At 38.5% G+C, this 27,019-nt stretch overlaps 1 protein-coding gene across 1 annotated transcript; it reads right to left on the bottom strand.

Annotated features, from left to right (window-relative positions):
• Positions 1 to 230: 230 nt before the first annotated feature.
• On the bottom strand, positions 231 to 25,898 carry atp7a (ATPase copper transporting alpha). Its single transcript, XM_038299121.1, has 23 exons — positions 25,621 to 25,898; positions 24,249 to 24,379; positions 21,108 to 21,612; positions 16,164 to 16,901; positions 14,758 to 14,961; positions 13,762 to 13,925; positions 13,506 to 13,667; positions 13,331 to 13,407; positions 10,913 to 11,135; positions 10,589 to 10,822; positions 10,384 to 10,475; positions 8,448 to 8,575; positions 8,150 to 8,304; positions 7,740 to 7,874; positions 7,417 to 7,611; positions 4,802 to 4,984; positions 4,493 to 4,706; positions 4,269 to 4,415; positions 4,033 to 4,175; positions 2,484 to 2,687; positions 2,250 to 2,367; positions 1,865 to 1,967; positions 231 to 1,781 (listed from the first exon to the last, which is right to left on the bottom strand). The coding sequence occupies exons 2-23, from the start codon at positions 24,366 to 24,368 to the stop codon at positions 1,508 to 1,510; spliced, it is 4,518 nt and encodes a 1,505-aa protein (XP_038155049.1). The 5' UTR covers positions 24,369 to 24,379; positions 25,621 to 25,898; the 3' UTR covers positions 231 to 1,507.
• Between the last annotated feature and the right edge of the window lie 1,121 nt (positions 25,899 to 27,019).

The raw sequence follows: 27,019 nt of genomic DNA, 5'->3' as shown, positions 1-27,019 counted from the left end.
TTCTTCTTTTTAAGCCAGTTTCTTTGGTAAAAAGTCCTTCATAACCTATAACAGGCAGTATATTTTTTAACTAGATTCTGGTTTTATTTAGCCATTACCTTGTATTAATCTAAATGAGTTAATACAGTGTGTAACTAATCGAAACAGCTTTTTAAATTTTTGAATAAAACTCCTGAAATAAATGATTCACATTCTGCTTTACTGAATCACGCTTCAGCAGACGGCAGGAATGCATTACAAAAGCGTTTTATTCAAAGGCACAATGTTGAGAAGAAACCACAGAGGATAGGCAGGCTGTCAACAAACCTGAAACTTTACGCACTTTTTTCACAAAAAGATCAGACAAATACAACAGATTGGCATAAACTGGACTCACAAATACAAATTCAAGATTAGTCTGCAGAAGAAAATAGTGTTATTGGGAAGTAGTGGGATGAAACGGGTACATGTTTTGCTTTGTGGGAATAAGTGATACATATACACATAATATAACTCAGCTATCACCAGATAATAAAATACTGCAAAAAAAAAAAAAGACAGTTTTATGGTCCGACTGTAAAATACCACTCCTCTAATCTCATGTTGCTCTGATTGTACAAAGTGATTTATTGTAACAAGCTTCATGGATTTACCAGCACCAGTTTGGTCGATTCGATTAGAGACCACCGATGCTGAAGGACAATCGTTTCTGTGATCAAACGCATGAATCCATTATAAAATCAAATCTACATTAAGTAACACTGGACTTTATGAGTTGTAACCAGAAGTAGTGTTTGGTCTCCTCGAGGTGAGGCCTTTTCGCAGCAGGCAGGTAAAGCAATCCAAAAACATCACTGCATGTAACAACTTCAGCTCAGTGATAAAAGATTAATCTTCACATTGAAGAAAAAAAAGGTGCAAAGACGGGATCCTTCAGCGCACGCCGACTATAAACAAGTGACCTTTGCTCACACCTCGAGTCGCAGAAATCTTGTAAAGGCTGCTATCTTTGGAATGTGTTGGACTTTGCAAAGGTTGCGTTTCAGGTGGCACTTGGATAACATTTACAGCTCTGTCTCCTACAGTTAACCTTCTGCTTGTTACATTGCTGCTCACTTATTATTACACTTCGATAAAAAAAAAAAAAAAAATCAGACTTGGCATTTTGATTCAACATTCTTCACATCAGAGGATACATTGACAAAAATAGATAAATAATGATATAAATATTTGGAAGAAAAGGCATCTAAGAGTTCAGATTTTCCTCATTTGTAGCGTCCACTTGTAACAAGCAGTGCTGAAGTTAAAATGTCTTTTGGTTTTTGTTGAAGACTGTAAAGGCAAAGGAGCGTCAGCTTTCAGGCTCTTCACAGGACGTGTCAGTAGGAGGGTTTGGGTTTAGCTAAGAAAAACAAAGAGGTTGTGAAAGCTAACTTCAAGTATGGATGGATTAGTTTTCAGAGAAACCCTCTCAGCATGGTTCAGGCTTGAACAACAGGCGTTCCTGTGCAGCCGGAGCTGCGTTAGATCAGCAGATCTCCTCCTCGCACAGCGCCTCCCCCACCAGCAGCGAGTGTTTGTCGGGCTCGCTCAGCACCAAGCTGTTGAGCGAGTGTTTGTCGGAGCGCAGCGAGTTGATGGAGGCCCGGCTGTAGTTCACGATGCGATCCAGCAGGCTGAGTTTGGGGGAGGGACGGCGCAGATCCCCCATGCCGATGTGGACGCTGACGTCAGACAGGCTGCCCTGCCGCCTGCTGTTACCCAGTTTGGCTTCCAGCTTCTCGGCGCTGGGCTTCGTGTAACTACAGGAAGACGGACAAAGATAGAGGTGAGGGAAAACAAGGAGGGCAAAAGACATCCTGCTGAAACATAAACATCTTTTTACCATTTCAGCAGGAGAGACGACAAAACCACAGAGACAGAGGAGAGTGCCATCGCTGCAGAGCCCATCCACGGCTGTAAGACCAGGCCGATGGGCAGGAACACACCTGGCGGAAAACAACAGACTGAATACCAGCAGACTTAAAAATATTCAAATCACATCTGTCGATGTCAGGGTCGAAAAATTACATTTATGCTAAATTTAAAGGCAAAATAACATAAATGTCCTAGAATCACATTCAAGTTTTTTTTTTTTTATAGATTGACAGAGGGTTATGAATTTAATCTTTTGATAAAAGGAAGTGTAACAAAGTCTTGATTTTTAAACTACTTTCCTTAACTTATATTTGGTCAGACCTAACAGAAAAGAAATCTTTGAATGACCCTACCTGCAGCAATAGGAATGCCAACCAGGTTGTAGATAAGAGCAAAAATGAAGTTGATCCTGATCCTCTTAACCGTCTTTTTGGAAAGGTCGATACTGGCGACAACATCCAGCAGGTCGTTCTGCAAAACGCAAAGAGAAAACAGATCTAATCTTTCAAACTAAGCATAAATGCTTCCTTTAAAAAAGCGCTAAAATAACCAATATGATAGTAGAATAAAAGCTCAGTTTCTGTTACCCTGATCAGCACCACATCTGCTGCCTCAATGGCCACATCTGTCCCGGTTCCTATGGCGATGCCCACGTCAGCCATTGCCAGAGCAGGCGAGTCGTTAACTCCGTCGCCGACCATCGCTACTCTCTTTCCAGCCTGCTGCAGCTGCTCCACTTTAGCCACCTTGTGGGAGGGCAGCACCTCCGCAAATACCTTCCTGATGCCCACCTGTTGGAAAAGTGAAACAGCTGCAATGAGCGGCTTCTAGAGAGGCTTCCAAAAGTACTAATGCTTACAAACCTACTAAGACGTGGCTATCTAATCAAAAATGAAAGGGCAGCGATGGAGTCTATTGGTGTAGGAACACTGGAAAAGCTGCAGAGATCACGGCTTTGATAGGTTTACAATTAGCGGCGTCATTACCACTGAGCAGCAGGAAATAAAGGCTGTTGTTAAAAGTAAGAAAAAAATAATTTCCTCATTGGCTGAAAGCATCCCCACTCTGGAACATGTTGGTGGCAGCATCAAGCTGTGGGGATGCTTTACTTTAGAGGGGAAAGGGACAGATGGGGATCAAGACCAATCAATTCTGAAAGAAAACTACAATGAAAAGTTTTCAAGCATATTTGAGTGTCAAAATGGCCCAGTCAAAGTCCAGAAGACCTGCGGCTCTAATTTACTGGCTCAGGGGGACTCGATATAAAATGTCTGCAACACTTTAAGGGTTTGTTTTATTTGTTGAAATCTGTTCTTCTCACTTCACAATTGTGCCAAACTTAAAACTACAATTGTTAACAATACTTACAATTAATTGTTAATTAATGATTTATTAGATTATATCTGATTATTTGATACTGTTTACTGAGAAGTAATATGGTGTTGTAATGTTGCTGCTGTCCACTAGAGGGCAATGCTGGTTATTGTTAAGCAGCACCTCAGTGGTACTGTTGAAGAGTTAGGTCAGAGTGGAGGTATACTAGAGCGGATAATAAAAAGTCTGGTGTGGATAATTAATGTGTTAAATTGCAACAAGGAAGCAGAATTAACTTTAAGCTGTTCTGTTAGTAAATATAAACACTGGATAAACTCTACATAGGGGAAATTGCCCCTATGTAGAGGGCTAGCTGCTGCAGCATATCTGCTGTTTCAGAAGGACGAGATGGAGCATAAAAAAAACATTTGTAACATGATGGCTACATCGTTTCATGATTTTGAACATCATTTAAAAAATGTTGCAAATAGTTTGACAGCGTATCAGAGCCACAGATCTTATCTTTAAATTAGAAATTATCTTTTAAGTTTAATAATGTGTAAGAAAACATATTTTAGCTCTTTAACACAGATGGTACAATCAATGGTTAAAATATAACAACACAGCATTTGGTTTTCTTTCAGGATATTGGGAAAAGAAGAAGCCCCTCTTGATATGAGACAAAATTCAAATTTTTAAGATAATGCATGCTTATCAATTGATCTCATAACTTTAGATTAATTTGTTAATCAATAACTTGCAACTTGAAAGGTGAAAGTTGTAATGTTTTAAAAACGTTTACTGAAGCTCAGCTGCACTCACCTGCGCAGCAATAGCCCGCGCCGTCTTGCTGTTGTCTCCGGTCATCAGCACCACTTCCAGACCCATGCTGGTCAACGTGTGGACCGCCAGCTCCGCCTCAGGTTTCACAGTGTCAGCTATGGCCACCATTGCACACAGCTCATCTACAAGCAATAATATATATATATATATTTTTTAAAAGCTTTTATCATTTTATCATTATCATTTAATATTTCTTATAGGAAACAATCTCTTACTGTCTACAGCAACTAGTACGGCAGTGCGTCCTCTGCGCTCATGCTCGATCATGGCTTCATCGATGTCTGGTCTGAGCTGAAGGCAGTTTCTTCTCATCCACTCCCTGTTGCCGATCAGGACAACATATGCCGCCGTCTGAACCAAACCTAAACGGTGACGTTAGAAGGTGTTAGCTCAATTCTGTTCAATTTAGTTTCAATAAACAAATAATTTCTCTGCGCACTTAGCGGCTGTGGATCCATGGTGAGCGGGTGGGAGTTTGCCGGCAAGCGAGTGTCACTGATTTGGACGAGGGCGCCGCTACGCTGGTTACTATCCTCGCTGTCGCTGTCCGCCTGCTTCAGTAAATACTCCGTGTTGCTGACCTGACAACGGATGCCGCAGCCCGGCACCGCCTGGAAGTCGGTGCAGGTGCCGAGAGATTCCGTGCCGAGCTCCTTTTTCACAAAAGATGAAAACACAAATAAACTGTCCTTTAAAACAACCTGAGAGCAGTGTGGGCAGACGGATTATATCTGAGTGAAAAACCAACCTGTTTACAGTATTTAGTAATAGCGGCTCCTAGTGGGTGTTCACTGTTGTTCTCCGCCGTACCTACAATGGCCAGCAGGCGGGAGCGAGGCATCTTGTTCCCTTCCACAACCATCTTGACTTGGATGACCTTAGGAGCACCATATGTGATGGTGCCGGTCTTATCGAACACCACAGACTGGACCTAAAAAAAGGTGATTCAAAAATAAGTAGGAGAGACTTAGATAGTTTGGATGATTAAAGAAATGCAAGATCTGCACAAGATCTACTCATCTAAAAAGAAAATGACAAAGGAAAATAAATCTACTTCGGAGAACCAAAAGCTTATATACCAGCAAAAACACAAATAGAATGAGACGGTTAGAGTGGGACTGAAAAGTATTCAATCAGCCACTGATTGTTCAACTTCTCTAAATACAAAGATCAGAGGTCTAATTTTCATCATAGCGACACTTTATGAGACAAAATGAGAAATGCATCCAGGAAATCACATTTGTAGATAAATTACTTCTAAATTATGGAAACAAATAAATATTTAGTTGATAATAAAAGCTCACTTCAACACTTAGAAGGCTAACCTTTGTAGCAAATGATGGAGGTCAAACATTTCCTGTCAGTTTTCTCACACTCTAGCTGCTATTTTGGTCTATTCCTCACCAGACCTGTAAAGTGGTGATGATTCTGCACTATTGCTGAACTTTAAAGTAAATTTTCTATGGGATTAAGATAGAAAATGAAGCCATTTAAGCAGGTTTTGGCTTAAATTCTCCCCATACACCGCCCATTCATTCCTTTACATGGAACACTCCATCTGTCCCCATTTGCAGAAAAACAACCCCGCAGCATGACGCTTCCACCACCTTGCTTTACAGTAGATACGGTGTTCTTGGTGTGCAGCTCAGCATTCTGATTCTTCCAAAAAGTCCTACTTTGCTTTCATCTGGCCACAGGTTATTCTCCCAATACCCATCTGGATTCGTCATGTAATCTCTGCCAAACTCCAGATGAACATAAACTGGCTTAACCAGGAGGACATGCCTGATGACGGTAGTCTTTGTTACTTTGGTCCCAACTCTTATTCATCAGGTTCGTCTGTGTAGTTCTGGGATTTTTGCTCACTGTTCTCATCTATTGGGTTGGTCTTGTATGTCTTCCATTTCCTAACAGTTGCTCCCAGTTTAACTAGGCATCATTAATCAGGGTTCCTACAGCATAAGGCAAGTTAAATTGAAGACTTTTTAATGCCATTTGCAATAAAAATTTAAGACCGAATTTATAAGAAACACAAGAAAAACCTGTTTGCGACAACTTAACCCAAAGGTTTATTTTAACATAAACCACTGCACTAATGTTTCAAATTTTGAAAAAACTTCCCATACAGGAAGAAAGCAAAAAACACACAAATGACAGATATATTTTAACAATTATTTAACTGAATTCACAAACTTTGTTTTAGCAGGGAACAAAACAAATCAGTTTTAAAGCCACAACATAACCAGTGCCAAGTCTTTTTTTCAGCTATTTTTCTTTGTATCCTTTTCTCAGTATGTTTGATTTGGTGATAAGTGGAGGCGTTGGAGACAAGGGTGGAACAAAACTGAGAAATACTGGCTGTTTCTCGGTAATTCCATTTTGACGATTTGTGTTTCTTGCTTCGCATGTGCGACTCCACTGCCTTAATTCCCATCGTTCCGAGCCTGAATAACTTCTTGCACAAAATCCACTGAGCCTCATATATGTCCCCTGGTTTTAGCCATGGAGAAAACTCTTGGCTGGAGCCAATTTCCATTACATTTACACTTGCTCATATTTTCCAGACAAAAACTTAATGGTGCATCTCCCAAAATATCCCGGCCGCAACAACGTTGTATTGGTTCCGCTATAGGGACGGAACCAATAATGGCGAGTCGTTATTTTTTTAAATAAAAAAAAAATTGTCAATTTTAATGTTTTATTTAGATTACAAAAATAAATTGTAATAAAAATAACGTTTTTAATACCAATTAAGGCCTTGGTTTTATTTTGAAGAACTCAATGCCTTTTAAGACTTTTTAATGACCAGCGGGAACCCTGATAATACATCTAACAACTGTAGGACAGAAGAGCTTGTTAAAGAAGTTGCTACAGGTTTCCAAGCTTCAGATCTTTTGTTTTCTTTGACCAAATACTTACTTTCCATCATAATTTATAAATAAATCATTTAAAAAATAAGGGGGAGAGACATGCGGCAAAGGACCACAGGTTGGATTCGAACCCGTGTCGGCCGCGTCATGGACTAGGGCCTCCGTACATGGGTCATGCACGCTAACACTCGGATTTCTTTTTTTTCTTTCCATTTTATCTCTGCAGTTCAAGTCTAGCTATGTTGAAAATGACAGACCTCTCATCTTCCTAAGTAGGAGAATTTGCACAATCAGTGGATTATTATACACTTATTGGCCAAATTGAATTGATGGATAAAAACCATAAGACATGAAAGTCTAATACTTCAACAATTTCCACATCAATTTATTTTATTTTTTATTTTTAAATACTAAAGCAGATCTGAAAAATGCCTGAAACAGACTCTTTTTTTCTTGTAAACAGTTTACTGTCAAAAGATCGATCCAGACGCACCTTATGAGCCATCTCTAGGGGCTCTCCTCCTTTTATCAGGATCCCATTTTGTGCTCCAACCCCAGTGCCCACCATGACAGCTGTTGGTGTTGCCAGGCCAAGAGAACAGGGGCAGGCGATGCACAGCACGGTTATGGAAGCCTGGAAAGCGAACCGAATCACTGCCTCGGTCCTGGAAATGCTTCGATCGTAACCCTGCAACAATAAAACGGGACAAGTAATGGGAGGATCTGGTTAAAATAAAATGTCCCCGGGAAAAAAAACAATCTAATGTGTTTCCTGTTATACGAAAAAAACATCTACTGTAACATAAATGAACTTACAGGAAAGAAATCCTCCACCAGAGAAAAGTCCAAAAACCCAATAATGATCCAGGCAATCAGAGTGAGCAGAGATATTCCAACGATGAAGGGAACAAAGTAGCCACTGATCTTGTCTGCATACTGCTGGATAGGAGCCTACAATGACAACATTAAATCATTTATGGGTTTAAAGCACACTTGTCCTACACAATATATATACACTGGCTTTAAAAAGTGTTCACACCCCTTGAACTTTTCCAAGTTTTGTCGCATTAAAACCACAAACTTGAATATATTTTATGGGAACTTTATTAGAAAGACCAAGACAAACTGGCATACAACTGTGAAGTAAAATGTTTTTTTATTTAAAAATACACAAACTTGTGCATTGTGTAAAAGTATTAAAGTCTTTATAAGCACAGATAACTCACCTTAGAAGTCTGAGCCTCCTCCACAAGTTTAACGATCTGAGACAGCGTGGTGTCCATCCCAACGTGAGTAGCACTGACCAGCAGGGAGCCGTTCTGGTTTATGGAGCCTGCGATCACTGAGCTGCCGGGCTTTTTGGTCACTGGCATGGCCTCTCCTGCAATCACAAGATAATCAGAGACACTGGAATATTTACACAAATGTAGAAGTTATGGAGCAGTAACAATCATTTTCTGAACTATCCTACTTTCATGTGGTTCTTTAAACCATAAAGTCTGAATAGACAGCAATGTAAATTACCTGTTATAAGAGACTCGTCCGCCATCGAATGTCCCTCGATGACCCTCCCATCGACCGGGAACTTCCCTCCAGGGACGACTTTGACCACGTCGCCTCTCTGTACCAGCTCAACTTCTACCTGTTCCTCACTATAAGAACAATGACATAATAAAAGCTCTTCAGTCAATATTATCCGTATTACTTTCCATATGCTGAATCCTATGGAGTGAATTTAGTTTCATTATTGTTACAAGCAAAGAGCAACTTTTGTAAATGAAAATTTGGAGAGAAAAAAAGTAAAAACAAAACAAAGAAAAAAAACCCAACTCATTTTGCAATTAACCTAACTATTTCATATTTTCTTGATTCAAATTGTGTTTTTGCATTCTTATTATTTCAAACTTAATTTTCTTAAGCGTTTACATCCGTTTTTTTTTAAAGACACTTAATATTTAAGTTCTTTTTGCTTTTCTGACATTTTTTCTATTTCTTTCATTTTCAGATTTTATATTCTCTTCCCTTCAGCTAATACAACAGTTTGCTCCTAATCTGCACACTGACCAATACTATGTTATTACGAATATCCATGAAGACCAATAGAAATGTGACTTGGCTCCAGAGGAGAGCCCACATCCAGAAGTGAAGGAAATGTGATCTATGAAAGGCGTAAATAATATAATTTGTGAAACTCAATCTGAAAAATGGTCATTTGAAAATATAATCAAATCTGTATAAAAAGAATGTGAAAAAAAAAAGTTTCGAAAGAGATAAGTCTAGAAAAAGAAGAAATACAATATATTACATGCAAAAAAAAACAAAAAAATATGAAAGACTGAAAAAATCTGAAAAAACTAAATCAGAGAAAACAGCCGTTTTGTTCCCACCTAAAGCAGCAGAAGCAGAAGGAGCAGCTAGTTTAAATGCAAAGTCAATGGTTGATGCGCATCAACGTGCAGCACAATGTCCTGCAGCGCATCTGAGCAGCAGAAGCAGCGCGTCGTGAGCTTCTGAGTATGTGACGCGCTGCAAACGCAGCAGTTGCTGAAGTTGGAAGATTTTAACTGTTGCTGCTCGACGCGTCACATCAACCAATCAGAGAAGCTGATCTGGGAGCTGGCAGGGAGAGAGAAACATCGCTAGTGATGCAGAGCGCTATGATCCTTCATCTTAAACAGTTTATTAACGCAAAAAGTACTTAAAATGCCAAAATCTGCAGACAAAACTTGTTCATTTTTATTATCCTGGTGCCTGCAGTTTGGATTACGTACATAAAAATCGCCTTCCAGCTGACGCGGCAAACCATGAAGCAGCGACCAGGCCAGAGGCTGCTGTCGAATGGGATTCCTAGTGACAGCGCACCGTCGGCATGTTGGGGTCTGAGCGGCCCTGATAGCGAAATAATATTGGAATGCAGGATCGTGATCTGGATGAACTGACTGCACAGATGAAGTTTTAAGGTGGACTTTATCACTTAAAATATAGTAAAGCTACTTTTTACCCACTGATCACAGCAAATATGGCTGCCATTGTTACTGGCAAAGAAATTATGGGTAGCTCCGCCCAATGTGCATCAGACCCACTTTTCCACCGTGCGGCTGGAGCAGCAAAGATGCTGCAAAAGCATCGAAAATATAGCAGCATGCAGGTTTTTGCTGCTTTCGCTCTGAACGTAGAATTACTCTCAAAATCCTTTTTTTTTTATATATATAAACCAAAAAAAATTTTTTGTTTTTAAAGTTTCATTTGTAGTTTGCACCATTTCTTTTAAATATCCATTTACAAAATATGATTTTTCCAAAATTCTGTTTACAAAGCATGATGTTTGCCTGCAACATTAATGGAACAAACTTCCCTCCATAAATCCTCACATATCATAGACTAATCAACAAAGTCAGGGCTTTCAGTTCAGAGATGTAAAAGTTGTTTGTGAACAAAGTGATTTGAAAACAAGTAGAACCTGAGAATAGAGTTATCACTGCTGAGAGTGACAACGGTGGCCTCTGTAGCCTGCAACGACATCAGCTTGGACAAAGCCTCAGATGTTTTGCTCTGGAAGGAGGCACAGTAAAAACTTTACATTAGAAAAAAAACAAGCTGGAGTTAAAATGCTTTTTCTAATTGGACCATAAATAAATAAATAAATAATTATGATGAAGGCAAACCTTTGCAATCTGCTCCAGCCAGCGCCCCAGTGAGATAAAGACAAAGAGCATGGGAGGCGTGTCAAAGAAGGTGATGGGGTTGACTTTTGCTTTCTCCGCCATGGCCACGATCAGGATGACCAGAGAGTAGCTGAAGGCGATGGTGGTGGCCAGAACGATGAGCATGTCCATGTTGGCAGACTTGTGCTTAAATGCTTTCCAGGCTTGAATGTAGAAGTAACGGCCTCCAATAAACTAAGCAAAACAGAAAAACAGTGACTTAGCATCCCCCCTATATGCCAGAATGATGTGCATGTAAAAAAAAAACAGATCCATGTAATTCACCTGTACAGGTACACAGAAAAGAAAGGAGAGGAGGTTCATGATGGAAAGACCAGGAAGCAGCTGTTTCTCCAAGAACATGTTAGAGTGGTAAAGGTTGCGGTCTTCGATCGTAGCGTTGTGATGATGTGAAGCGTTCATCTTGTGGTCCATGATCATCATGTAGATCATCATGCCCATCACAGGCACGCAGAAAATCAAGCTCACAAAGAAGGACTTCCTCCACCTTCACACATAAAGACATCTTAGTTTAACCGAGTCAGTTTACAGTGTGGAGAGTACATTTCCTACTAAATCTGATAAATCAGTTTTGACATATAATCTCCTGTAAAATAATCCAGTTTCACAACAAACAATAAAAATATCACCCTAACCTTAAAAAGCTGAATGTTTGCAGCTAGTAGTGTCACACAGTTAGCTAGTTTATCAGTTGAGGAGACAACTAGGAATAAAAAGGGATGAACTGATCTTACTCTGAGCTATGGAAACCAAGGAATTGGTTCGTGTAAAAAAAACTATTTTGAAAAAATGAAATATTCATAAAAAACATTCATGCAAAAATGCTCCAAGTCTCTACAGATTAAAATCCTGCAGCACACAGAGGAAGTTTGCCAATGACCATCTAGATAATGTAGTGCAGGAATGGGAGAAGGTCAATTTTAATGCTTTCTGGTCTAAACTTCACTCGCCCTGTTTAGGGAGGAAGGAGGATGAGGAAAACATGAATCCAACCATGAAGTATGGGGGGATAAAACATCATTATTTGGGGACGTCTTTCTGCAAAGGGAACAGGACGACTACACCTTATTAAGAGGAGGATAGATTGAGCTGTGCATCTGAAGATCTTAGCTAATAGCTCCTTCACTCAGTAAGGGTTGTGGCTGGGTCTTCCAGCATGACAATGGCACAAAGGACACTGCCAGGGAAATTAAACCCTGACTCCATAACAAGGCCCTGAGGTGGCCTCGTCTATCTCCAAACCAAATAGTTCTTTATAGGTCTGTATGGCCCAGCAGCAGCTCTGAAACCTGAAAGATTTGAAGATGATCTGTATGGAGAGGTGATCCTAAATCCCTGCTACAATTAATAATACAGTCTGTAACACAGAGGTTTCTGTAACAAATATTAAGCTTTTTTCTTAATGTATCAGATACTCATGTCCAGCAATAAAATGCCAACAAATTAAGTAAAAATGTGATTTTCTGGATTTTTAGCTTTACATTCCATTACTCCCAGTTGAAGAAACCTAAGATTATATTTCTACATGTTTTGCAAATGGGGAAAATCCTACAAAATATGGAAGTGTGTTAAATACTGTGTTACGATCGCTGTATATCTAAAATAGGGCTCCTACAGCATAAGGCAAGTTAAATTCAAGACTTTTCAAGACTTTTTAATGCCACTTGAAATAAAAATTTAAGACCAAATTCACAAGAAAGCAAAAAACACACAAATGACAGATATATTTTAACAATTATTTAACTGAATTCATAAACTTTGTTTTAGCAGGGAACAAAACAAATCAGTTTTAAAGCCACAACATAACCAGTGCTAAGTCTTTTTTGCAGTTATTTTTCTTTGTATCGTTTTCTTAGTATGTTTGATTTGGTGATAAGTGGAGGTGTTGCAGAGACAAGGCTGGAACAAAACCGAGAAATACCAGCTGTTTCTCAGTAACTCCATTTTGACGCTTTGTGTTTCGTGCTTCGCATGTGCGACTCCACTGCCTTAATTCCCATCGTTCCGAGCTTGATTAACTTCTTGCACAAAATACACTGAGCCTCATGTATGTTCCCTGGTTTTAGCCATGGAGAAAACTCTTGGCTGGAGCCAATTTTGGTTACATTTACACTTGCTCATATTTTCCAGACAAAAAGTTAATGGTGCATCTCCCAAATGTCCCGGCCGCAACAACACTTTTATTGGTTCCGCTATCGGGACAGAACCAATAATGGCGAGCCAATATTTTTTTTAAATAAAAAAAAAATGTCAATTTTAATGTTTTATTTAGATTACAAAAATAAATCGAAATAAAAATAATCCTATTTATGTTTTAAAAATTAAGACCTACGAAAGACTGATTTAAGACATTTTAATACCAATTAAGGCCTTAGTTTTATTTTGAAGAATTCAATGACTTTTAAGACTTTTTAAGGACCCGCGGGAAACCTGTAAAAACTTTAAATCGACACATGTTTATAATGTCCAGAAAGCAAATATAATCTCCCATTATATAGTATTAAAGAAAAACTAGCTAAAGTTTTAACAGGAACTATTTCGGGGTGATCATTTCTTTCTTCCATTTTTCTATGCTAAAACATTGTTTCAAAAAGCTCTTAATTTGACTAGAGCCTCAAATTGAAGATAAAAACTTTGAGTGCTGTTGTGTTGATAGGAGACTGGAAACAGGGAGGAGCTTACTGTCGTATCTCTTTGCTGTGGTCCAGGTGACTGGCTGAACGGTCCCGCTTCACTAAAGATGCTTCAAAGCCCAAATTCTACAAAAACAACCTGATGTTTAAGACTCATAATGATAGATGAGACCGGAAAACTACTAAAATGGTTTGAACGATGCAGGACAAATCTACGGCCATACCTCGATCAGCTTGATGATGTCTCGTGGTCCAATGACTTCTGCGTCATACTTGACATGAGCTTTATTGGTCGCCAAGGCAACGGAGGTATAAATAACCCCCTTTTCTCTAACGAGGGTTGATTCGATTTTATGAACGCAGGAGGCGCACGTCATCCCCCGGACCTGGGGGCAAACAGAAACGACCATATGAGTCAGGCTGAAGGCAGCAGTGATTGCATTTGCTGGAAATAAATGGTTGTGTTTGCGATCTACCCACCACGAGTTCGAGGTTTCCATCTGAGCCTTCGTAGTTCTCCATCACTGAGGCGGTGAAGCCCAGCTCCCTCACACACTCCGCTATCTTCAGAGGATCCGTGACCTCAGAGCTGTAACGGACCTCTGCTTTGCTGGCCATCAGAGCCACCAGGACGGAGTAAATTCCTGAGAGACATTCAAGATTATCCTCTGTGTAGCATTCATAGGGAGTGAACTCTGTTGCATTACTGTTGCTGCCAAAGAATAGGTTTTGTAAAATGTATTTAAAAAAAAAGAAATCTAGAAATAAAACATGTAAAAACTTCTTACTGGAAAAACAAAAGGTTGTGAGTAAATTTTTATTTCTCCAACGATTATTATTATTATTTATTTTTTACAGTTTTAGTATTTGTTTAGATTTTTAGATTGAGATTTACTAACGTAAAACTCTAAAATCTAATGCAGCTTCTTGGGAGTTCCCCCATTTTTACAAAATCTGACAAAAAATGTTTTGCACATTTAACCTGTTATAAAATACTTTTTCATTTTTAAAATTTGTAAATAAATAAATGAATTAATACATAAAAAAGTAAAAAGATGCATTCTTTTCAAACTGCATTTTGCTCTTGAGTGATAAACATGTTGTTGCCAACATTGAAGCAGACCAGTAGAAATGCGAGGAAAGCCCACCACTAGAAGTGAAAACAATACGAACTTTAAAACCCGATTTGAAAAGAAAGCAGTTCCCAAAACTCAATCTGATAAAAGAAAAATTTGAAAAACAAGATATATAAATTTAAAAAAAAAACTTAAATTAGATCACATTATTGAAAAAGAAAACAGTAAAATTCTCTTTTTTTCTCGATTTAACGTTTTTTTTCCAAAGCTGCATTTCTTAATTCCATTTTTTTTGTTACAAGTTCTTTGCTTGCAACAACAAATTCTCTCCATATCTTTATCAGCAGAAAATCGACAGCTCTGGGAATAGTTAGCGAATCTTATTTTTGATTTTACCCACCAGCTTCGTTTTTAAGGTTTCGCTCAATGTTCGACACACATGAAGCGCAGGTCATTCCTCCGATCTGGATGTAGCATTTAGAGGGCGTGTCTCCGGTGGGTTCCAGGAGCGTTTCCTTGTGGAGCTCGTTATCCAAGTCCTTCTTCTGGATACGTGGAGACTTTGGTAATATGGGATCTGATGCAGGCAGCAGGGAATTGCTCTCTGTTGGTGAGAAACAGTGTGGAGATTTATTTTGCAGGAATCATTTATACAGCTTCAAAGCAGTCAGACATTCCTGCAGTTTTCTCTAAATTGCTCTGATCAGATGCTTTTCTGGCTTTTTGATGTTCTTCTAAATCTTTACATGGACTTTGTCTGCATTTTCACTCTTATATTCCAACAGGATATAATTGAAAAAAGAAACTTCTCAGTGCGCTGTAAAAGAAATACTGCTGCTCTTAAACTGGTTTCTCTCCAGCCTCCCCAGTTATCAGATCTCAGTCCAGTAGAACGGCTTTGGGAGGACATGGAGTAGGAACAGCAGATGGAAATTACCGTAAATTCTCTAATATTGGCCTGTATTCCATTAGCGGCCGGGACTCTAACATTGGCCGGTCTCGCTGTCAGAGGAGGTAAATAATGGCCGGTCTCCCATACAGGGCGGGGCTATAAACGTTTTTTCTGGGCATACCTCAACATTATACTTGTGGTAGTAACATACAAGTAGGCTACCACAGCCCTGCGCTGCTGGACGACAGGCCCTGACTGCTGCCCGTCTGCGCGAGGAAGAGAACAGACACGCAGCAGAACATGAGGAGGAGCGCGAGTGATGAGGAGATTCAAGGGAGAGATGAAGAGGAGGAGGAAACTGAGGAGGAGGATTAAACAGAATTGGAGGATTTTTTTTTTTCTTTTTTACTTCAAACCAAGCGAGACGTGGTAACTGTACTTTTTCAATAAATGAACCTAGTGTTTTATAGGTTCAAATAGACACAAAATCTCATTTTTATTCATTCCACTGGTAGTCTATCTTGCTCAAATAGCAATAGAGGCCTGTCTCTAATTCTGGCCTCTTTCCAATAAAGGCCTGGACCGCGATGCACTTGAGTGAAATAAAGGCCCGGGCCTATATTAGAGGATTTACGGTATGCAGCACCTTCACAGTGCCATCGTGTCACTAAATCTTACCATTGTCTTCAGTTCTGATGACAGAGCAAAGTCCAATCCAGTACCAGTAAATTTTGCCTAAAGAAGTGGCCAGTGAGTTTCTATAAATATCACAGGGGTTCCTTGCATGGCTAAAATTCTGTACACAGATAATCCATCAGAAATTGAATTTTAAAAAACTATATATAATCAGATTACTATGAGTCTGGTTGCTGCAAATGAAAAGAGCTTGTCTATTACATGGCACGGAGTCTTACCAGGCAGAAAAGCATCAAAGCCCATATCTTCCACGGCCTCTTTCAGCTCCTCTGGTGTGGTGTGCAGAGGATCATACTCAAATACTCCCTGGTGGTCAGTCAGAGACACCTGAGCTGACCTCACCCCCTTTCTTTGGGACATCATTCCTTCAATAGACTGCACACAGGAGTTGCACGTCATGCCTTCAATGTGAATGTTAACAGCAGCCACCAGCGGCTGGGTAAAACATGGCTGAGTAGCGGCAGGTCTGGGATGCAACGCCGTGGATACAGGACTGAGTGTGTGGGAGAAGTCCAGAGGTTCAGTCTTAAAGTTTCCAGGAGGGAGAGCTTCAATGGCCTGCTGCAGCTGAGTCACTGTGACCTTCAGAGGATCGTAGCATATGGAGGCCTCCTCCTTCTCCAGAGACACCTCCACGGAGGAAACGCCAGGCAGCATGGAGATGTTGTCCTGAATATTGGCCACACAAGAACGGCAGTGCATGCCTTTCACCCCGAGCCTGGTGAGCGCCGTGTCTATGAAGACCTCTGTCTCCTCAGACGTCTCGGATGGGGAGGAGAGCGTCGCTTTTTGAGAATCGATGAAACGTTCCATGTCTCTGTGGGACAGCTGCAGAGGGAGGGACTTGGACTTCACAGTGGCCTTGAATCCGGCCACGCCTATCTGGTCGATGATGGTCTGGATGGTGATGAGGTAAGGCAGGTAGACGACTGTAGCTTCCTGAGAGTCCAGAACAACTGCAGAGAGGAAAAAAAAAAAGAAGAGAAATTACAGAACTAGTAATGAAAGAAAATATACAGCTTTTCACCTTAGAGACAGATAAACATATAAATAATGGGCGCATATTACTAGGAAAACATCTCACTGTAATATTACTAAAGAATATTGCAGTGATGTGGGGTCACTTTTTCTCCAACATAACCTTAAAATCTTTTGAATCAGACAAACAAAAATATAAGCAACTTATAAAAGCAGTTTTCAAATTATGATTTCATCTATAAAGTGAAAGGCTGGAAAAAACCAACTGGCTTTTGTAACATAACAACCGTTAGACCCAATTTCTATCTTTGGTCTCAAGATTTTCAAACATGAACTTTTTTAAGTTCCAACTACTTACTTTGACTAGATCATGCCAAAAAAAATAAAAATAAAACATAAACCTTAAGATTTTCTGTCTAAAGAGCTGAATACATGGATTCCCTCAGCATCACACTGCCACCACTGTGTTTGAATGTAGGCATGCCGTTATTTTTTTTGTTTTGAAAAAGACGTAACAGGAAACCATCATTTAGGGCTAAAAGTAACGATTTCAAATAATCAATTATCGATCAGATAGCAAAATGATCCTGAAAGATTTTATACAGAATCGAAACCAGATGAAGCTAAAAATCAGCCACTTAAGTGGGAATTATTAGAACATATTAACAGGCAAATAAGGTTTTTCACCTTAAATACAAAATTCTGATATAGCTTTTTTTTTTTGTATTTTTGTATAGTTACTGCTCTGAGTGGATTGTTTTTTCAACAATTGGTTTGTATACTCCAGTTAACAATTAATTATTATTAGTAAACAATTAAACGATTATTTATATAATCGATTAATCAGGAATAACCTGATTGTTTAACTCCTACATAACTTTAAAATAGGATCTTTCCTTTTTCTATGTCTGTCTGATATTAAATATTATTATGCCACAAGAAATCTGGAGGAAACACATATCTTTGCAGCTGTACAGCCATTATTTCTAGATGTCGCTTCAAACATCAACACAACATCAAAGTAGCCCTTCATGGGGATTTTTGAACGCTCTGATATGAAGCTGGTTAGCTTAAAACTGCATTTAAACAAAAAAAATAAATCAGACTTTATGAAAGAAAAGATTTTACAGAACTTTGGTCAACTATTAATATAGTTCTTAAATGACTACAATCAACCAAAATATTAATATTGAAATACAATCTTAAAAAAATGCTAAGGTACTCTCACAACCATTTTTTATTAAAGGCACACTATGCAACATTTTTCAGTTAATTAATGTGTTCCATAACGTTATGGATGATTAAATGAGTCATTTCAGGTTGAACAAAGGTTTTCTCGGCCGCCCTGGTGGCCTGTGGGGGAAATACTGCACTTGCAACTGCAGGAGCACCGACCCGCACCCACAGGCTCAGAAGTCTCGTGAGAGTCAGTCTTGCTTTACGGCGAGAACTGCTACACGCCCCCAGTTAAAAGCATTCTCGTTGCTAGCACAGTGGCAATCTTTGTGCAGTTATGCTACGTTCACGCAGCAAAAGCAGCAAAATCGCGTCTGCTGCTTCATTTTTGCTGCTTGTACCAGTTAGTTCTGACGCCGCGGCTGAAGCAGCTTTGCTGCTCTGGCTGCGGTGCAAAAGTGTGTCTGACGCGCGTTGGGCGGAGCTTCACTAACCTTTCTCTGCCTTGCAGCTATATTTGCTGTGATCAGTGGGAATAAAGTAGTTTTAATATGTGTTTAAGTGAGAAAATACACCTGAAAATGTAGTCAGTGCAGTCAGTTCATTCAGATTATTATCCTGCCTTCAATATTTTTTCTGTCGGAGCCGCTCAGACCCCCACATACCAGCGGTGCGCCGACAGTATGGATCCCTTCATCAGCGGCCTCTGGCCGGGTTGCCTCCTCGCTGTTCACCGCGGCAGCTGGTAGGTGTTTTTCATCTAAATAATCCAAACTGCATATTCTGCCAGCAGATTTCTGCATTTTAAGTTAATTTAGGCGTCAAACTGTTTAAGAGGAGTGATCATCAGCGCTGTGTCTCTCTCCCTGCGTCAGATGCTTAAACGCACCCGACGCGCTGCTTCAGCTGCTCAGACGTGCTGCGCCTGCTGCTCAAAACGCGCCGCGGGACCTTTTGCTGCGCCTTGACGCGCGTCAACCATTGACTTTGCATGTAAACTCGCTGCTTCTGTCGCGCCAGCTACGTCCAGTGTGAACGCAGCATTAGTCATTCGCTGCTAAGCTCAAAACAACCGCGCCTGGCTTGACGGAGAAACCAGGAGAACAGCTGTGCATATTTACGACAGTGCACTTTTACTTTCGCCCTCTGGGGGGAGCCTCGCTGGAAAATCAACACCGGTTGCATAGTGTACCTTTAAATAGTTTTTTCAACGTCTTATTTCTGGACTGCATATATTTGTACTGTCAAATTTCCATTTACAAAATATGTTCTTTACTAAGGCCTGTGACAATAGCAAGTGTTCCCGTATGACAAACTGCCCCAGAAATTAAAACGATATACGATAATATTGTCATTCGGTTTGAATCCAAAGTGCTCCAACGTTGCAGCTGTCGGGTTCAGCTTTGAAGCCAGCTCCATCTCAACTAGCATTATTCTAGCTTTGCTTCTCCTCAGCCAGAAGGCGCCCATGTGACACTAATGAAACCATAAGGGGAGGGGTGGGCTTAGACCGATGTACCAGAATAAAACCTCAATCTATGGTACAAAGGCAGGGATATATGAGGAAAACATAAATTATTTAGCTCATTTGAATCTATCATGCAATTAATTTTCATTGTCCAATTAATTGATTTATTGTTTATGGTTAAAGGCCTGTCTTTACTTGCAACAATAATGGAACAAAATTCATTCCATACACCCTGCATGAAAACGTTTAAGTTTTCACAATATGTCCACTAGGGGGCAGAGTTATACTACCAGACATGCTTTCAGAGCACGAAACAGCATTTCTACACAAACATGTTTTTGTTACCATATACACGTCTACTCTACGCCTTTTACAAAGAATAACAACAAGATCATCCTCTGAATATAAATAATCCATTATAACATTAGAACTAATAATTAAAGATTTTTGTCTAACCCTGTAAATGCTAAAATTGAATGCAAATATACATTCATTTCATGTTTTACCCATGCTTCTTTGTGTTTGTATGAAAGAAGTGAGGATCTTTTAAGTCAGCAAAAAAAAAAAAAAAAAAAAAAAAAAAAAAAACAGGGGATGCAACCTATTTTGCTGACCTTTTAAATTGATAGTAAAGCTTCTGCTCTACAAAGAAAAAACGTAAAACATTTAAACCTAAGTGGGAAATTATCGAGGAGGGTCCATTGTCACCATTGTCCAGCAGTTATCTAATTATTTGCTCTGTATAGGGCTATCTAACAACATTAAGACAGTAGAAATAATTAATAACGTGTGATGCTGTGTCTTATTTAAGGTCTGGTCAACATTTTTTCTTTGAAAAAAGGAGTAGGGCATGATCTGGTGGCGCAGTGGTTAGTGCACACAACCCATTTATGGAGGCCTTAGTCATTGACGCAGGCAACGGGTTCAAATTCGGACTGTGGTCCTTTCCCGCATGTCTCTCCACCTCTCTCATAACCCCTTTCCTGTCAGCCTACTATCCATAAAAAATTATATAATAACCCTCTAGTGCTGTAAAAACTCAAAAAAAAAAAAAAAAGAAAAAAAAGAAAAAGCATGAATGTAATCATAAGACTCAAATAATCTGTTGTGAAATCTCACTAGTAAAACATTATGTTTTGCTGTGGATTAAACGCCTGACTGTCAATTTACCCTTAAATATTTAAGCAGCAGTATTTTCCTTTAACACGAGTTAAATAAAGACTTTTTTTTTTTTTTACCTGCAACAGTTTTTCAGTTTTTACCATGCGGTAAGTGCTTCTAGAAGAGTGCATAAAGCCGGCTGCTCATATGCTGATTGCAAACACAAACACGTACTAAGCTAATATAATCCTATCTGTATACATGTCATTCCCTGCAACAACACCTGAGAGAGGATTTCATGAATCATACTCAAATCCATAAAGGCAATTCCTGAGGGTTCACGATGACATGACCCTGACCCTGTGAGACGTGCGGTGCAGCATCTCAGCTGAGGAACTAACACGTGACTGCAGGTTTCAGAGGCGTTCAAGTACTTCACCTTTGATCTTTTTAATCCCTTTCAGTTTTCCAATCTTCCCTTCAATGGTGGTGGTGCAAGAATGACAAGTCATTCCTTCAATGCTGAACTTCAGAACTGCGGCTCCAGCGCCCACAGCATCCGACTGGGACAAGTTAAGGTCTTTCTGCGAAGGGCTGCCAGGTGTTGGGATTTCCTGAGGTGATGCGGCGGCCATCACCTCTCTGAGCAGCTGTATAGAGGTCAGGGAGGGAACAAAAGTGACGGTCAGGCCCATGCTGGGTGGGCTCTCCTGGACATCCAGCACCCCCGGAATTTCTGACAACTTCTCCAAAGCCTGGTGTTGAGCAGCAGATGTTAACCCTGAGGTGGGAATCAGCTGGGTGTCTGTAGATACCGGTGTAGCAGTGCTGCTCTCTGGTACACTAGACTCAAAGCCCATGTCCTCGATGGCCTCTGACAGAGACTCAGGGCTCTGCTCACTGGGGTCAAATATGACCGTGGCACTCTTCTGCTCTAAAGACACCTAGAAAATAAAAAAATTGATTAAAATCTTTATTTAAGATGGAAAAAATATGATATTGTGTAGAATCAGAGATCATTTTTGTTTCCATTAGGGATCAGTATTTATTCTGACAGACTGTAATATGTAAAACATATTGGGGATGAACAAACCCAACACTACGGGGTAATTTAAATCAAAGATTATTAGGCTGCTGAAAATAGTTCAAACTCCAGATCTGGATCATGTTAAGACTTAAAACCATGTGTTTAAAGAAAGAACATGTCCATTTAATATTGCAGACTTAAAGCTTCTTAGAAGAAAAATGGCAGCATCAGGATCCACAAATCTGGTTGAGTAGACTAAGATGGTAACAAGGTTAGCCTTTTATCACCTAAAGAACATCTCCGGGATTAAAGGACTAGTATCTTAGCAGGACCTTAAAAAACAAATGAATGTGTTCATCTTTAGTAGAATAGATTAAAGCAAAGATGTCTTCGCAGGTCTGACAAAAAAGTAAATCAGAAAGCTGCAGTTGATTGAGAATGCAGCTGCCAGCATCCTCACCAAAACGAAGAAAGTGAAGAATATCCCCCTAGTGCTAAAATCATTACACACAGAAAATATACTTTAAAATACTTCTGTTAGTCCATTAATGGTTTATCTCCTAAATACATCACAGGTGTGCTGTTAGAGGATCAACGACATCTGAGATCTTCTGGCTGAATTCTACTCTACAGAAGTTAGTTCTTATCCTCCACCAATCTGGAACAAACTCCTAGTAATCTGTAAAAGCAAGATTAAAAATGCATTTCTTAGTCTTCACTTCTTAGTTTCAATCCTTTGTAGCCAAACTTTCTTTATAATCATTTTAGCACTTTAATCATAATTTTTGCACTGTATTTATCCACATTTATCAATTGTTTAGTTAACTACATGACACTGCAATTTACTTTTCTCTGAGGTTTTTCTTTGTGTACTTTGAATTGTCCTGCTACTGAAATGTACTGTATAAATAAACTTGCCCTGCTCAGCTGATTTGATTTTAAACAGCAGCCATATTTCTATCTTTATACTTAGATTTACAGTACATATAAACTGATAGTCACAGCTGTGTTCCGATCTGACTGACACTGGGCTACATAGAAAGGTTTATCCCACTGGTTCAAATCAAACAGTCCATTTCTTTTATATAAATAGAAAGATGTTTTGTTTTTAAATGGCATAATAAATCAAAATTGAGGGTTTTGCATCACAATCAGCTCTGGAATAGCACATAAGTAAATCCATTTTATATTTCACTTAGGGCTGAAACCAAAGATTATTTTGCTATTTTACTGATTTTTTTTTTATTGCTGAATTAATAATCGATATTTAAAAGTGCCTTAAAGAAGACTTTATACACTTTAATTAGTTAGTTGGTTGAAGATTATTTCAATGATTGATTAATTAGCTCTAATTTCAGCTCATAAGAAGCATCAGTTTGTCTTGTAAGGTGCCTTTTGGGGCGGTTGGGTGTGTTCAAATTCAAGGTATGCATCCTTCAAAAGCAGCATTTTAGACCACGATAATTCTTGGTATATGAAGTAAATGTTTCACAAAGACACCTAGCCAAAACAAAATAAATAAAAATAAAAGCAGTCTTCAGATATTGGAAGTATTTTCAAAACACTTTCCTTCGTAACGCCAGTGAAAAGAGGGGCCAAATACCAATGCCCACCAAACCTCTATGATTTCTACTGGAAAATAGCGTAAAACCCATTTAAACTTTTACATAAATATGCACCGTTTTGTTTTGCTTTAGAAAATAAATTCAGAAAAATAAAAACTGAAACACCTAGAAATCTGTGTTTGCAGTCCAGGAAAAACGTGGCTGCGATACAAGGCATATTATATGCTCATCATAGCAATTTATACTGAAGTTCAATGATTGTTTAGATAACATACAGAAATGACCTTATACAGCCAAACTATATCAGCTCTAATTCAAGAGCATTTTACAGCCTCAGTCTGAGGTCTTTGGTCAGCTTATGGCATGTTCAGTCAGCACGATGACCCCTAAAGTTGCGTTCTTGAGCAAGAAGGAAACATGTGACGATCAGAAGGCATCACCTGACTAAGCCGTAAGGTTGTTTTTTTTTAAAGAAAGGGAAGTAGTTTCTCTCTGTGTTGGGGGTTATTTAACAATCTTACAATAACAGAACAAAGAAAAATACACTTTGTTCTACCAAGAGAAAAGAAAAACCAATTCACTATGCATCAATCATTGCTAAACAGATTAACCGAAATAATCCGGGCACTAAATTCTGTTAAACACAACAATTTCCTGAGGGTGCAGAGGATATATCGACCTCCTGTCACAGTCCTTCAAAGGGAACTTTTGGGAACACAATATTGCATTATCTTCTCATTCAACCAGAGCCTGAGGGGTAAACATAAAGTAAACAAATAAGCAGACCACCACTACCGCAATTAGGTTGTCTAGTATGGCTGCACTGTTGGAAATCATACAAGCTGCTCCTGAGGAAACAGAGCTGTAAAACGAAATCAGTGAGTAGAGAAATACATAGATTTAAATGTAAGAGACTTAAAATGAGGTATTTAATGCTAAACAAGAACAAAAGTAAAGATATATTGAAGTAAAGATGAGCCGTCATTACCTTTATTTGTATGACTCCATGCAGAGACCCGATCCGCTGCTCTATGGACTGGACACACGAGCCACAGGTCATACCCTCAACTCCGAGGGAAACAGAACTCAAGCTGACTTTCTGTGTCATGACTGCTTTGTCTAAAACCACAACAGAATCACAGTTTTTAAGTATCAAAACAAACACATAAAAAAAAACAGAAAGAGAAAAAAATGGGAACAGAGGAAAGGGATTTTTTTTTCATGGTACAAAATAAAACAAGCCTTAGCAACTGATTTAAACTTTCATTGAAACTTTCGATGAAAACAAACCCTGCAAATGAAAAGAATAAGCCATGTCAGTAAAAGCCTTCAGTACAATCATGTATTGTTTTGGGTTTTCCAGCACCTCTAGCCTTGTAATTAGCAATCTGGTTAATATACTAAATATTTGTTTACTACATATTCGAACAGATAAAAATACAACACAATCTAGATACCGATTTCCATATCAAGTTTATGTACTACTTTGCTTTATTTCCTTTTTATCACACTATTTTAACTAATATATTTCTAGTTTTCTGTTTTCTTTAACTTATATCAGAAATATTCTGATCTTCAACATGAAATTACTATGAGAAGTTTATTATGTTTTATATAGTTTTGTAATCTTTTATATTTTCGATGCAGCAATTTGTTAGCTCCTAATTTTATCTAATTTATTAATTTACCAAACTAAAATAAATGATCTAAGAAGCATCACATGTAATAAAGCAGCTTTTCAAGTCGTTGATATTGTTAATAATCTTAACAAAAGCAAACTTTGCTCTCTATAATGAGTCAGAGCTTGCTGTCTATATGAGCTTAATGTCTAAACGTCTTAAACTTTATTTCTTTAAGTGTCTAATTGTTTTTAAAAGCAGTTATTTCCAAGTTACTGCAGGGCTATGTAACTTCTTAGATCCTGTCATCTAGACTGTATGTCTTTTTATTTATAACTTAAGCCTACTTCTACAGGTAAATACCTTTAAGATCCTTTTAAAAATAGTATTTCAGATTGGAAAGACTCTGGTTTCTACTTTAAACATCAAAGACAAACAAATCAAACACAAGCTGAATTTTGCATCAGTTAACAATTCAGTTCCACGATAGGAAATAAATCAAATCACAATTTCCCTACTTGCCATGTCTAATAAGTATAATTTATCTAATGTGAAAAATAAAGAATGTAAAGGGCTGATTAAGCACATCAAAAGATAAATTAACTGAACCGGTTAGCTTTCACGTCGCTTTACCCATAAAACCCCAATACAAGATCTTCAGCTCTATCAAGATGTCAATATCTGTCAAAAGACTAAATAAACTACCCCAAAAAATGACTTTATAAAGTGATGAACTCCTACCTTTAGTTGTGAAAAGGAAACGTTAGCTGCTAAGTCAGTGTTGACTGTCAAGCTGCGCGGCTAAGCTAACAAGCTAACATAGTCTCCACCGCTCCTTACAGTGAACTAGATAAATCCGTCTGAACATGGCGGCAGGCGTTAAGTCCGATTAACTACTTCTACCAGTGAATACATCGTTTTCTTCTCTTTGCTTCTTAAAACTGTTCTGTTTCCGCTTCTTTCTACAAGTGCAGACCTCAATAACTGACCACTCTGTCCCAGAGCCACGGAGTCACTTCAAGGGGGCGGAGCTTATTGGCTGGGGCGAGATCAATGTGCTGCGGGTTAATTTTGCCCTGAGGATGGTCTTACGGCTTCTTGGGCGCAATATCAAGAGACGTTAATCGATTTTGGGATAATAAAAATGTCAATAAAAACGTATACGTAGACGTCTGAATTTGTAAATGAACATGTGAATAAACATAGGATTCATATTTGTTCCTTGTTTTCGACTGAGATACATGTGGTAATACAAGTTTGGAAGTTATGTTTACAAGTTACAAAGTTACAACTCTGCAACAATACTAGTACAAATTCAAACATTTACGTATATGAATAAGAACATTTACAAGAACAAAGGACACATTTATTAGTGTGAATCACAAATTTAAAAATACAAATCACAAATTCAAAGTCATGAATCACATTTTGATGAGGTCATATGACAATTTTACAAATATTTATCACAAATTTACAAATACTAATCATAATTTTAAAACAATGAAATCCAGAATTTACTAACGCTAATCACACCTTTACAACTATAAATCACACAGTTACGAATATGAATCTCAACTTTACAAATATGAGTCACAAATGTACACGTACCTATCACAAATGTACAACTACAAATCACAACTTTAAAAATACTAATCAGATATTTACAACTATAAATCACATATTTACAAATGCTGATCACAACTTTACATCTATAGATCACAAAATTACGAATATGAATCATAAATTTGTGTGTACAAATAAATAATTTATAAGTACTCCTCACAAATTTACAAATATGACAAAAAAAAAAGTTAAAAAAAAAGTAGCAATGACAAATTTACAACCTCAAATCACAAATTTACGAATACCTATACATTTACAAATACTACTCACAACTTTATGTCTATAAAACAGAAATTGAATCACAAATCTGCGAGTACAGATGAGGCATTTACAAATACAAATAACAAATAAATTTTTTGGTACATCCACAGAAGGAAAATATTTTCTTTTTAATTCCTCTGGAAGCAAAGTTTTGACCTTCCAGCTGAGCTAACACTAATTAAAATAACAATCCTGGTGGATGTACATACTTGCTTTGTACATAATGTAAAAGCATTGCAAGCTTTTACTGCTTACA

This window comes from Cyprinodon tularosa, unplaced genomic scaffold, assembly GCF_016077235.1.
Source record: "Cyprinodon tularosa strain WSP-4 unplaced genomic scaffold, ASM1607723v1 ctg42, whole genome shotgun sequence".
Classification (NCBI taxonomy): Eukaryota; Metazoa; Chordata; class Actinopteri; order Cyprinodontiformes; family Cyprinodontidae; genus Cyprinodon; species Cyprinodon tularosa.
This window is presented reverse-complemented; position numbering and strand designations above follow the sequence as displayed.

What these genes read in the sequence shown, in the direction of transcription:
- atp7a (XM_038299121.1), bottom strand. Translation starts at nt 24,368, where the DNA reads ATGACACAGAAAGTCAGCTTGAGTTCTGTTTCCCTCGGAGTTGAGGGT. An exon ending in CCCTAGAGATGGCTCATAAG is followed by an intron (nt 4,985 to 7,416) that starts GTGCGTCTGGAT and finishes ACCTTTTTTTAG; the next exon opens with GTCCAGTCTGTGGTGTTCGA. An exon ending in CATGGATCCACAGCCGCTAA is followed by an intron (nt 4,416 to 4,492) that starts GTGCGCAGAGAA and finishes GTCACCGTTTAG; the next exon opens with GTTTGGTTCAGACGGCGGCA.